At 42.9% G+C, this 12,828-nt stretch overlaps 1 protein-coding gene across 4 annotated transcripts in view; it reads right to left on the bottom strand.

The window, feature by feature from the left end:
* Positions 1-12,828, bottom strand: part of LOC309392790 (uncharacterized protein) — a 47,678-nt gene that overhangs the window by 21,307 nt on the left and 13,543 nt on the right. For 3 of the 4 annotated variants that reach the window (XM_081954247.1, XM_081954249.1, XM_081954250.1), the window contains exons 4-5: positions 9,007-9,163; positions 7,596-7,641 (exon numbers count right to left, since the gene is read on the bottom strand). In XM_081954247.1, coding sequence (XP_081810373.1) covers positions 7,596-7,641; positions 9,007-9,163 — 203 coding nt within the window. Of the gene's footprint in view, positions 1-7,523; positions 7,570-7,595; positions 7,642-9,006; positions 9,164-12,828 lie in introns of all 4 variants that reach the window. The other variant, XM_081954248.1, reaches the window with a different exon arrangement.

Genomic DNA, 12,828 nt, shown 5'->3' with positions numbered 1-12,828 from the left:
GATTCAGAATTTCCAAGATAATATTCAAGAAAATGTCAAACACAGGCAAGATTATAAACTAGCAAAATGTACTTTAATCTCGGATCAGAAGGCAAGAACATTAAAAACTAAAGTGAGGAGGAGGAAATATATATTCATACCCATAATGCTATGCACTTTCGGGATAAGTGCCTTCACACAAACTGCTGAAAGGGGTAAACTATAGTTAAGCCAAGGAAATCAAGGCATGAGATAAGAAAAGGAAATAAAGCTACATCTAATTTTCATGAGCATCATTCATTATTCCGCTCTCTATATATTTCTATTCTTATTTCTACCACAGTCATACACCATTTCATGCATTAACATTGATGTTCATAATTCTGGTCCCTTTCTTTCCGAGGGACTTCTCAGTTCCTTCCAATCACGATTTCTGCTCTTCCTTTCCTTTCAATCCTTCAAATATTTTAAATAGTCCAATTCATTCATTCTGCCTATATTTTATTTATGAAATTTATAGCAAGAGCAAGAGCACTTAGACTTATGTACCGCTTCATAGTTCTTTTACAACCCTCTCTAAGCGGTTTAGAGTCACCATATTGCTCCCAACAATCTGGGTTCTCATTTTACCAACCTCAGAAGAATGGAAGGCTGAGTCAACTTTGAGTAGATCAGAATTGAACTCCTGGCGGTGAGCAGTGAGTTAGCCTGCAATGCTGCAATGCTGCATTCTAACCTGCTGCGCTACCACGGCTCCTATTACTGTATCTTGTTATCAGGAGCAACTCTAAGCAGCCATATTACCAAGTCATATCAACATATCTTTTATTGGTACTGATCACTTTATATTTGTATTCTCTTTCACACTATTTTAACACTTATTCATTCTTGACAAACCTCTTGTTTTACCACACAGTTCCTAGATTACCTCTCTTTATTTCAGTTTGTCCTAACATACCCAACTTTCACTTGCATAGAAAAATCAGGCAGAAATATGCTCTAATAAACATTTTTGATTTCTTTCATCATTCGTTTTTCACAGTAGAACTCATACAGCCCTCCACTTCTCAATCAGCATTTATCGATTTTGTCCATTTGCTTTATCAATCTTTATTATACATTTTGCCAGGTATACAAATTCCTCTGCTTTTCTTGGTTTTTTCCCCCATTTATTCTTCACTCAATCTTTCCCGTAGAATACAATTTCTTGGCCTTTTATATATTAAGTTTCAGATCCACTCAGTTTATGGGCCCCTCAATTTTATCTAACATTCACTTCAAATCATTTGGGAGCCCAACATGGCATTGTTTTGATACAAAAGTATAGGAACATTGAGGTTCTCAACAAACCTGCAATATTGCCACAAGCACTTTAAAAAAAATTCCATAAATATATTTTTTAAAATCCAATGTAACATCGCACATCTTTGCCTTATCCATTGTTTAGGATTGAGCCATTTGCTAACCCTAAGCATTACACTTGTGTTTTATTTCCATGATCTACAGCTATTGTATCACATTCACCAACCATCAATTTCATATCTGTGCAGAACATTTTACAATTCAAGGTTATTCACTATATCATGATTTTTCAAAATTAACAAATTTATACTAAACTTATTTTCTCATGTTCATTTCTCAGTATGCTATTTTCCAGATGTCCTGGACTTATTCTCCCAACCATTACTTTGGGGTAAGATGGTATAAATTTTATAAATAAATAAATAAATAAATAAATAACATAAACCAGCACCGCTAGGGTTTTTATGCTGAGCTTAAAGCCTCCTATCTCTTAATTAAATTCTTATTTTACTCTTCCTCCACAGATCTTTTAATGAAATAGCAACTCAGGGTGTCTCACAAGATGATTGGAATGTATAGACAAGTGCTTCATAAAATGCCTTGAAAATAGCTGATGTGCAACCTCCAAATTATCTGAATCCCCACATAAAAGTTTGATGAAGACAAGATGGATTTGCACCTTTCTACATCTGTATAGGGAAAGTTTCTTCACAGCAAGAGATAGCTGTGAACTCTTACTGGCAGCAAAATGTGTTTCCTTAATTTAGATGGTAGGGAATAGGATATCCCAAAGTTATTAGGGAATGATGCCATAAAATTAAATTGTACACTACACTGTTGGTGTCCTGGGCATCTGGAGAGCACTGGGGTGTGAAAAGCCATATTAGCATTTTTTTTCTCCTTGTCTGTGAAAGAAGAAGATTCTAAATTAGAGAGATCAGCATAAGATTCTAGGAGAGTTTTAGGATATCTAAAGGAACAAAAAAGAATCAAACAAGAGCTAAAAGAAAGCAATACTAGAAAAAAAGGAGCTACACAATGTAAAAAATGCAGAAAATAGGAACGGGGAAATGGAGGAAAGGAAAAAAAATGAATAAGGCTATTCAAGAGATACAAAACAGAGTACCGTACTTTTCGGAGTATAAGACGCACCTCTTTCCCTCAAAAAAAGATCTGGGTGCATCTTCTACACTGAATATAGCATTTTTTTTGCCTCCTGAAACCCGCCCCTTTTGCAAAAATGGCTGTGCATAGCCTTTAGGAGGCTTCCAGAGTGCTCCAGGGGGCTGGGGAGGGCAAAAATGAGCAGCAAATAGGCTGTTTTTTGCTTGTTTCCCCACCCCCCACAGCCCCCAGAAGCACTCCTAAAGGTTATGCATGCCCTTTTTTTTTGACAAAAACTGGCCCATTTTTGTGGAAAATGGGAAGTTTTTTGCTCATTTTTGGGAGGGAGCTGGCCCCCAGACGCACTCCTCCTAAAGGCTATGTATGTCCTTTTTTTGATGAAAAACAGGCTTTTTATGGGAGGTCTGCAGAGTGCAAACACTTTTTCAAAAAAATTGCCTCTTCAAAATCTTGGTATGTCTTATACTCCGGTACGTTTCATACTCCGAAAAATACGGTGATTAAAACTGAATATTTGGTCTCCTTTAAATCTAACACAATAACAAATGGCCACTAATATTTTTTTGGATTGAACGTTTTCTAGCGACCTGGCAAAATTTAAGTTATAGGTAGTCCTTGACTTGCGACCACAATTGAGGCCAATATTGGTTGTTGAGTGAGACATTTGCTGCACCCTTTCTAGTGACAGTTGTTAAGTGAATTATTGCAGTTTTTAAGTTAGTAACCTGGTTGTTAAGTGAACCTGGTTTCCCCATTTGCTCGACAAAAGGTTGCAAAAGCAGTTCACATGATCCCAGGATACTGCAACCATCATAAATAAGAGTCAGTTGCTAAGCATCTGAATTTTGATCATGTGTGAAAAATGGTCGTAAGTCAATTTTTTTCAGTGCCATTATAACTTTGAACAGTCACTAAATGAACAATTGTAAGTCGAGAACTACCTGTACTTGTATTTTAAAAAAAACACTACAATAAAAGCTGCCAACCTTCTAGGGATAAATGTATGTGCAGACTTGTGAGTAGGTGTATTACAAAGGCATTTTAATAAAAAGATTGTGATGACGTCAATGCCTCACCAGCCATAAACCTCACTGCACATCACTGACCGGTAGGAACCCACCACTGGGCTGGACCCTATAATGAATGACAACAGGATGACCATGGTGGATCTGAAGGAGGCAGTATGAGACAGAGGGGCATGGAGAGTGCTGATCCATAGAGTTGCTGAGGCTGGGAAACGACTGAATGGCTGATGACGATGATAACGGAGCCCAAATTAATTGATAGCATGATTGATAGGAGTTGATATAAAAGATTAAGAATTAATCCACGTTAGCCCAACATTTTATATTAATTTCCAAAGGGCAATGATACTGTATAAGTAGTCCTCAACTTGTGACCATTCATTTAACAACAATTCAAAGTTATGACAGCCTTGGAAAAAGTGATTTTACAACCCATCTTCACCGTTACAACTACAGGTAGTCCTTGACTTACAACAGTTCAAAGTTATGTCACTGAAAAAAGTGACTTATGATCATTTTTCACACTTACGACTGTTGCAGCATCCCCATGGTCCCCTGATCAAAATTCAGACACTTGGCAACTGACTCATTTTTATGACGGTTGCAGGGTTGTAGAGTCATGTAAATCTCTTTTTGCAACCTTCTGACAAGCAAAGTCAATGGGGAAGTCAGATTCACTTAACAGACATGTTACTAACTTAGCAACCCTAGTGACTCACTTAACAACTATGGCAAAAAAGTTCCTAATTCACTTAACAAATGTTTCACTTAGCAACAGAAATTTTGGGCTCAATTGTGGTCATAAGTTGAGAACTACCTGTATTGCACTGCTCCCTCAGTCACATGATTGCAATTCAGGTACTTGGTAACCAGGTCACATTACAATTGGTTGCGATGTCCTTCCTGCATTGAAAGCAGCTGAGGATAAACACCTTAGTGACAGGTGACTCCTATGGCCCATTAAAAAGCACCACGCAGTTGTTCTTAATAGATTTTTTACCAAACAGAACAGTGGAGGGTTTCAAAATTTTTTAGAACCTCTTCTGTAGGTGTGTCCTGCTTTGTGGGAGTGGCTTGCTGGCCATGTGACCGGGTGGGAGTGGCCAACTTGTAAAATGTGGTGAAACTCACTTAACAATGCTCTTGCTGAGCAACCAAAATGTTGGCTCAGAAACTCTGGCATTTGAAGCACGCAAGTCTTAAAGCTGTCAAGTTACAAGACCCTTGCACCCCTAACCCTTTAGGAAAAAAACCCTAGCGATGTTCAAACTTGAAAGCTTTAAGACTTGTGGACTTCAACTCCCAGAATTCCTCCTCGCGCTCTTCATCTTGATGATGTGCGGATGGGCAGGGAGAGGGAGCTGGAATCGGTTCTAAACAGCACTGTAGATTTGTGGAACCTCTTCTATAGAAGAGGTTAGAACTGGCAGGAACCCACCCCTGAAACAGAAGTATCGTGAAACATGATACTTCTGTTTGGTAAAAAAATCTATTAACAACAGCTCTGCTGTGTGGTGCTTTTTAATGGGCCATAGGAGTCACCTGTCACTAACGTGTGTATCCTTAGCTGCTTTCAATGCAGGAAGGACATCGCAACCAATTGTAATGTGACCTGGTTACCATGTACCTGAATTGCAATCACATGACTGAGGGAGCAGTGCAATACAGAAAGAAACAGTGGGAAACTGGAAAGAAGTACACATTGTTTGAACTTTCTCCCCCACTCCTAGAAGAGCCTATAAATGAAGGAGGGCCATTGTGTAATAAATCTGCACACCAAAGGAACCATATAATATATATTTTTAAATTAAATATTATGATTGCAAACTTTTTAGATCAGGAGTAGAAAACCTGCAGCCTCAGGGCTTCAATTCTTCTTTTTTTTTGTAGCTTTCACAACCTATTCTTTGCTAGGATTGTTGGAAATTAATGGCACAACTTCTTGCCAAGTTGAAGTAGGTGGAGGGATTAGTGATGGCTAAATATTGGGGACAAAATTGGGATATTCAAAGAAATGAGTGGTATAATGAAATTTGCAGTATGGCAACAAATGACCAATTAACAACAGAAATTAAGCTTAAAAAGGGATGATTAAAGTAAATAATTATAATGGAACATGGGGGGATTTATAAAATCAGTGTTGGTAGGAGTTCCGGTTCCGGCGGCAGCGGCGACGGGCAGCTCTTTGCCCGCTCCGGCTCTCCGGTGGGCTTCCCCACTCCTTGGGGGGCACAGGACACCCCACAGAGGGGTCCTGCCGGAGGGGCGGCATCGCGAGGAGCTCCTGCAGCGGCGGCGGCCGGCGGGAGGTCTCTCGCGCGCCCAAGGCACCGGGGAGCTAGATCGGAGGGCGCCTCGCGTTTCTGCGCCTCGCGCCTCGCTAAAGCCGTCTGGAGAATGAAGCAATTGAAGGAAGCAGCTGCGGTGCGGTGAGGTTGCTTCTCTCTTCATGCCCTATTTTGCACGAAGAATTAGTTATAAAATAACTTTAAAATAACTTTCGGAGTATTCTGGAGGCGCGGCTGGAGGGAGGGGGGTTCCCCCCCCCTTGGACAAGCGGCTAGGAATAATTTCGCTCTCAGCCCCCGGGGAAGGAGGAGGGGGGAGAGCCAACGAATGAAGCCTCACCCAGGCTGAGATGATTTTCTTTTCAACTTAATTTTACTTTCTACTGTGATTTGTGGACTTTTGGAACTTTTTTAAAACTTTGTTATGCCTCTGTGCCCAAAACTGGCAGGGCAAGATGGCACACTTCCGTTGTCTTTATGAATTGTGAAACCTGACTCCACCTTTAAAATTCAGGCTTCCGGTCTTTGTCTCCGTGTCTCCCAGAGGAATCTCTTGTGGATTGGTATTTTTTGAACTTTCTAGGGGAAACCTTTCATCTATTGCCAGACTTATTAGAGAGATTCTCTTCTGCCTGGTTCTTCTGCTCCCGGACCTCACCTGGCTACCCTTCTTTTCTAACTGTTTATCTTATATATGGACTGAACTTCTAATGTTATAAAGGATGGCATCCAAAAGACCACCTCCTGGGAAACCTGGCTTTGCCACGTCTGCTCCAACATCTGTAACATCCAGTCCAGCCACACAGTCAAAGATAACAGAACTGATGCAACCTAAGACTATAGAGATGGACTTTCAACAAATGCTTCAACAAATTTTACAGGGCCAGGAGGAAATCAAGAAACAGCTAAGGGAAATGAAAGATGAAATTAAAGAAAATCAAGCCCAAATTTATAAGAACTCACAGAGACTGGATCTTGTGGAAGGGGGGGTGGAGGAGGTGAGGGGGGGGGTGGAAGCTGTGCAGAAAGGGAACAAAGATCTTGACATCCAACAGATGAAATTAGAATTTGAGAGAATGTCCTATTATCTTAGATTTCAAAATGTTATAGAAGAAGATGGGGAAAACATAAGGGACATCATGACAAACATTCTGGCTGACTACACACACAAAGAAAAACAACAGATGGGGTGGGATATAGACCTGGTTTATAGAGTGAATTCAACTTATGCTAGAACACACAATGTACCCAGGGAGGTTCACATTAAATTCCTTAGAAAAATCAGTGTTGGTAGAAGGCAAAGGGAATAAACGTAGTCAAGAATATATGTTGTTTTGGAGAGTACAAGGGCACATTTGGAATATAATAAGTGGGGGAGGGGGGAGAGAAAGATCTCCAGGGGGTGGGGGTTGCACTGTAATACGTGTTTTTCCCTTTTTCTTTTGTTTTTCTTTTTGTATTCAGTTGTATATGTGCTGTTTGTATTATTTGTGTTTAAAAAAATTTCTTTTTAAAGATAGGTGGTGGGAGATGAAAACTACAGTGTAAACCTGAAAATAGGCACATCATGCTTAAAGCAAAAAAAAAAAAAGACACCCATGAAAGGCCACTTTTACAAAAATATATGAGTTGGGACTTTCACTTGAAAAATGTTCATGATGCCTTTGGCCTTTAAAGGATGGTCCATTGTTTTATGGGCTAAAATTCACTCCTTCAGTTACTGCCTAAAAATGTCAATACAGTACAACGATGCACGCAAGGAAGCATCTTGCGAGGGTAGCGTAATGATTGAACAGAATCTTACCTGAAAATTCTTCATTGCTCAGGATAGAAGTTATTGGATCATAACACTGAAATCACATTATAAAAATCTTACCTGAAAATTCTTCATTGCTCAGGATAGAAGTTATTGGATCATAACACTGAAATCACATTATAAAAACAAACACGTAGTGCCCTAAGAATAATTTAAATAATTTCATAACACTGAAATCAGATGATAAAAACAAGCATGCGGTACACTAAGAATAATTTAAATAAAATAATTTATTATGATACAGATGTTTAAATATGAAACATGTATATCGTAATAAGACATAATAAGTGAAAATCAAGCAAGAGCATACATTTGAAACCTGGCATGTTAAATGTAGACTAGTATTGGAAAACTGTCAAGACTTCACAGGATGTAAAAATAGTAACCCACTCCATTTTTCTGCTAACAAACAATGATTGACATTCCCAGTCAGAATAATGTCAACATGATATTGTAACATGAGCTTCCCATTAAGAAGGTATCCATCGGGCTACAAGAGAAAAGCAGAGGACAAGTACAAGGAGCACTAGTCCTTTGATGTAATTAGATTAAAGTTCAAATTTAGTATTTTTAAATTTTACGGTTTTGGTTTTAAGGTTTAAGTTTTTAATTTTTATAAATTTGTACAGGGGATATTTAATTCAATTTTAGTTATGTGTTGTATCGACTGTATGGCTTTTAAGTTTGTACCTGTACACCGCCCCGAGTCCCTTCGGGGAGAGGGGGCAGTCTAGAAGTTTAATAAATAAATAAATAAATAAATAAATAAATAAATTAAATGATGTCTGACTGCAGCTGTGCCTGGGAGGAAAAGCAAAGCTCAGTGGTGAAAAGATATCTACACCATTTGTATATGGAATGGCAGAACATAAAGCAAAAAACCCTAGACGTTAGCAGAGCTGAAATGTCAAAATGAAACATTGTCATTTTGGAAATCAACAAACTGAAATGAACTGGAATGGGTTATTTTGTATCCAGGAAGCACCAGATCTTTGTAGACAAAGAAAAACATAAGCAAAATACTGTAGTCGTTATTAAGAAAAGCATGTCAAATTCAGTATTCAGATTCAACACCAAAATGATAGACCTATCTCAGTTGGAACCATAAGGCTAGAAGGGAGGTCTTCCAGTTCAACCCCTGACTTTGGATTGTTGAAGTCCAAGGCAATCAATGGTACAATGGTACAGACCTATTCTCCAACCACGTTTCAAAACCTTGTTGACCCCTCCCTCCCCCAAATCATACTAACTATAGGAGATAAGAATTTCAGCATTGGAACCATAGATTCCAACATTGGATCCAATCATGTGATGGCCTGCTTTGCAACCACATCGACTAGAAATTCTAGTTCCAATTGTGGTCATAAATTGAAGACTACCTGTTCAAACTCAATCAAAGAGACGAAGGCACAAATCAATGGATGGTAGTTATTCAAATTATCTTCTTAATTCCTCTGGATTATTTAATCACCTCAAGCAGCCTGGGAGTTCTGATGAGCTGCTGAACGGCAACTGCTAATAACTTCCCATTCAAAGCCAGACGCAGGAAGTACCGCCCTCTTCCTTGGGCTGTCAGCACCTTCTCACAAGAACTCGTTTTCTCAATCATCATGGACAGAAGGGTCCTACTGCAAGTGGAAAAGTTCTTGTTAACACAGTCCCTGCTATTCAGTATTTTTAAATGTTGTTTCGATATTGTTAACATGGGTACAAAACAATACAGGCGGTCCTCACTTTAACTATGGCAATTGGGAACTTCATTGCTGTGTGATGCAGCTGCAAAACATGACATCACATGACCATGTCTGCTTACAATGACAGTTGCACCAATTCCAACTGCCATCATTAGGCAAATCCTGCACAGTTGCAGTGTCCTTTGATCACATGATTGCCATTTGTGACCTCCTGCCAGCTTCCCCATTTATTTATTTTATTCAGCGCATGGCAAATACACGGACTTATAGTAGTTCAAATGTTAATTGCAGTCCACCCAGCCATTCAAGGATAGGGTGGTCTATGTTGAAAAAAATCAAGACACTGGGCCAGTGTAAGCTCTTGATTGACATTCGGAAACAATGTGGTGACAATATTTCCCCATGGACTTTGCTTGTCAGAAGACAGCAGTGAAGACTGCAAATGGTGCTAATGTGACTGTGAGATGCCGCAAGTGTCATAACTGCAAGCAGTTACCAAGCACCCAATTTGAGATCATGTGAATGTAGGGATTCTGCACTACGAGGAATAGTTGGCAGTCCCCTTATTGAAATGGTCACTGAATGAAGATTGCTTGTATGTGCCTTCCACGAATTCTTTCTCTGATACAAGTCAGAGATTTTAGCAGCTGTGAATTCCTTACCAAAAGAAAATATTTCACCCCACTGTTCATTAAGATTATGTTGAAAATAACAAAAGCTACAATTTCTCCATAGTTTAGTTTATAGTTTATTTAATTTATAGACCGCCCCCTCTCCCCGTAGGGACTCGGGGCGGTGTACAGACCATTCATAATCAAAACAATAAAAATGACATAAGACATAAGACATGAAACATAAACAACTCACACACACGGTCTGTTATAAAATCCCAAAACCAATTTAAATATTAAGAACAATTTAAAAACCCGTTAAAACCCCAATATAAAATTTAAAAAGCCATCCAGGAAGGTTTGAATAGATGTTAAATGCAGTTACGATTATGGTTGTAATTAGGCCAGACCTGCTACTCGAAACAGGTGGGTCTTGAGTTTCTTGCGGAAGGAGCGGAGATCAGAGGTGGTTCTAATATCGGGGGGGAGGTCGTTCCAGAGGGTTGGGCCCATCACAGAGAAGGCCCTACTCCTAGGCACCGCCCGCCCGCACTGTTTAGCGGATGGTACCTGGAGGAGGCCCTCTCTGTGAGAGCGGATTGGTCGCAGGGATGTATGGGGTAGAATGCGATCCCGCAAATAACTAGGTCCCGAGCCATGGAGCGCTTTGAAGATGACGATCAACACCTTGAAACGCACCCGAAAGGCCACAGGTAGCCAGTGCAGCTCGCGCAGGAGAGGTGTTACATGGGAGTACTTAGTACTCCCCATAATAACCTGCGCGGCTGCATTCTGGACCAGCTGGAGCCTTCGGGTGCATCTCAAGGGGAGCCCCATGTAGAGAGCGTTACAGTAATCAAGGCGAGAAGTCACTAGGGCATGAGTGACTGTGCAAAGGGCGTCCCGCTCCAGTAAGGGACGCAATTGGCGCATCAGGCGAACCTGATGGAACGCCCCCCTAGCCACGGCCGTCACATGATCATCTAGCGACAGCCGGGAATCTAGGAGGACGCCCAAATTGCGTACCCTATCCACCGGGGGCAGTTGTACCCCGCCAATGGCCAGAGATGGAACACATTGGCTAAAGCGGGGCGCCGGTAGCCACAGCCACTCCATCTTGGAAGGGTTGAGTTTGAGTCTGTTGTCGCCCATCCAGACCCGCACGGCTTCCAGACACCGGGACATCACCTCGACGGCTTCGTTGGGATGGTTCGGGGTAGAAATGTATAGCTGAGTGTCATCTGCATACAGATGGCACTCAACCCCGAATCCTTGAATGATCTCACCCAGCGGTTTCATGTATGTGTTGAACAGGAGAGGGGAGAGGACCGACCCCTGTGGCACTCCACATGTGAGCGGCCTCAGGGTCGATCTCTGCTCTCCTGCCAACACACATTGCGTCCGACCGGAGAGGAAGGAGGAGAACCACCGCAAAACGGTGCCCCTCACCCCCATCCCCTCCAGCCGACGCAACAGGATACCATGGTCGATGGTATCGAAAGCCGCTGAGAGGTCTAACAGGACTAAGATGGAGGAACAACCCCCATCTTTCGCCCTCCAGAGATCATCCACCAACGCGACCAAAGCCGTCTCTGTGCTGTGGCCCGGTCGGAAACCGGACTGGCGCGGGTCTAGATAAGTAATTTCCTCCAGGTGTCGAGGGAACTGCTGCGCCACCACACTCTCGACAACCTTCGCTAAGAAGGGAAGGTTGGAGACAGGACGATAATTGGCTAACTCAACTGGGTCTAGGGAAGGCCTCTTAAGTAGGGGCCTCACCACCGCCTCCTTCAAGGCGGCTGGCAGGAACCCCTCCTCCAGCGAGGCGTTCACCAGACCCAGGAGCCAGTCACGTGTAACCTCCCAGGTTGCCAGTACAAGCCAGGAGGGACACGGGTCCAATAAACATGTGGTGGCCCGCAGTCGCCCGCGTAGCCTGTCCATATCCTCGGCGGCAACAGAGTCAAACTCCTCCCAGATAAGTACCTCAAGACTCGCCTCCGGTGTCTCCTCACGATCACTGAAGGGGACCCATTCGCTCCGGATCTGAGCGATTTTGTCCTGCAGATATTCCCCAAATTCCTCTGCCCTCCCCTGTAAAGGGGCTTCCCGCGACCTCTGTGATAGGAGGGAGCGGGTCACCCGAAACAGGGCGGCAGGGCGGTTTTCTGCAGACGCAATAAGGGTGGCATAATATCGACGTTTAGCCACCCTTAGTGCCACAAGGTAGGTCCGTAAATGGGCTCTTACCTGTGTTCGGTCAGATTCGGCACGAGAGGATCTCCATCTGCTCTCTAGGCATCTCTTGTGGCGCTTCATCACCCTCAGCTCCTCGGAAAACCAAGGGGCCAGGGTGGTTCGCTGCCACCGGAGAAGCCGCAAGGGCGCTACCCAGTCCAAGGCCCTGGCCGCCGCACTGTTCCATGCAGCCACCAGGTCCTCCGTCCGGGAGCGGGTCAGGGCAACAGGAGGTGGCCCAAGCTCCGTCTGGAACCTATCTGGTTCCATCAGTCGCCTGGGGCGGAACCATCTAAGATCCTCTGGTTCCGCCTCCCCGCGATGGGGGGTGGCGTCAGGGAAGTCCAGCCGGAGAAGCGAGTGATCTGACCATGACAGGGGAGTGATCACCTGATCCCCTATTCCCAGATCACTCTTCCATCGACCAGAGATAAAAACAAGGTCCAGCATGTGTCCTCCCTCGTGTGTGGGGCCCTGAATTATTTGGGTCAGGTCCAAGGCTGTCATGGAAGCCATGAACTCCTGAGCGACCTCGGATGATTCACCCGTCGATGGCAAGTTGAAGTCCCCCATGACTAATAGTCTAGGGGTCTCAACTGCCACCTCCGCAATCACCTCGAGGAGCTCAGGCAGGGCCGCTGAAGCATAGCGAGGAGCCAAGTATGCAATCAGCAGGCCCAACTGACTCCCTGGGCCCCATCTCACACCTAGAGTCTCACATCCAGATATCTGAGGTACGATGAATTCTCT

This window comes from Natrix helvetica (genome assembly GCF_964273705.1).
Source record: "Natrix helvetica genome assembly, chromosome: 1".
Lineage (NCBI taxonomy): Eukaryota > Metazoa > Chordata > Lepidosauria > Squamata > Natricidae > Natrix > Natrix helvetica.
The sequence above is the reverse complement of the archived record's forward strand: the minus strand, read 5'-3'. Positions and strand labels throughout refer to the sequence as shown.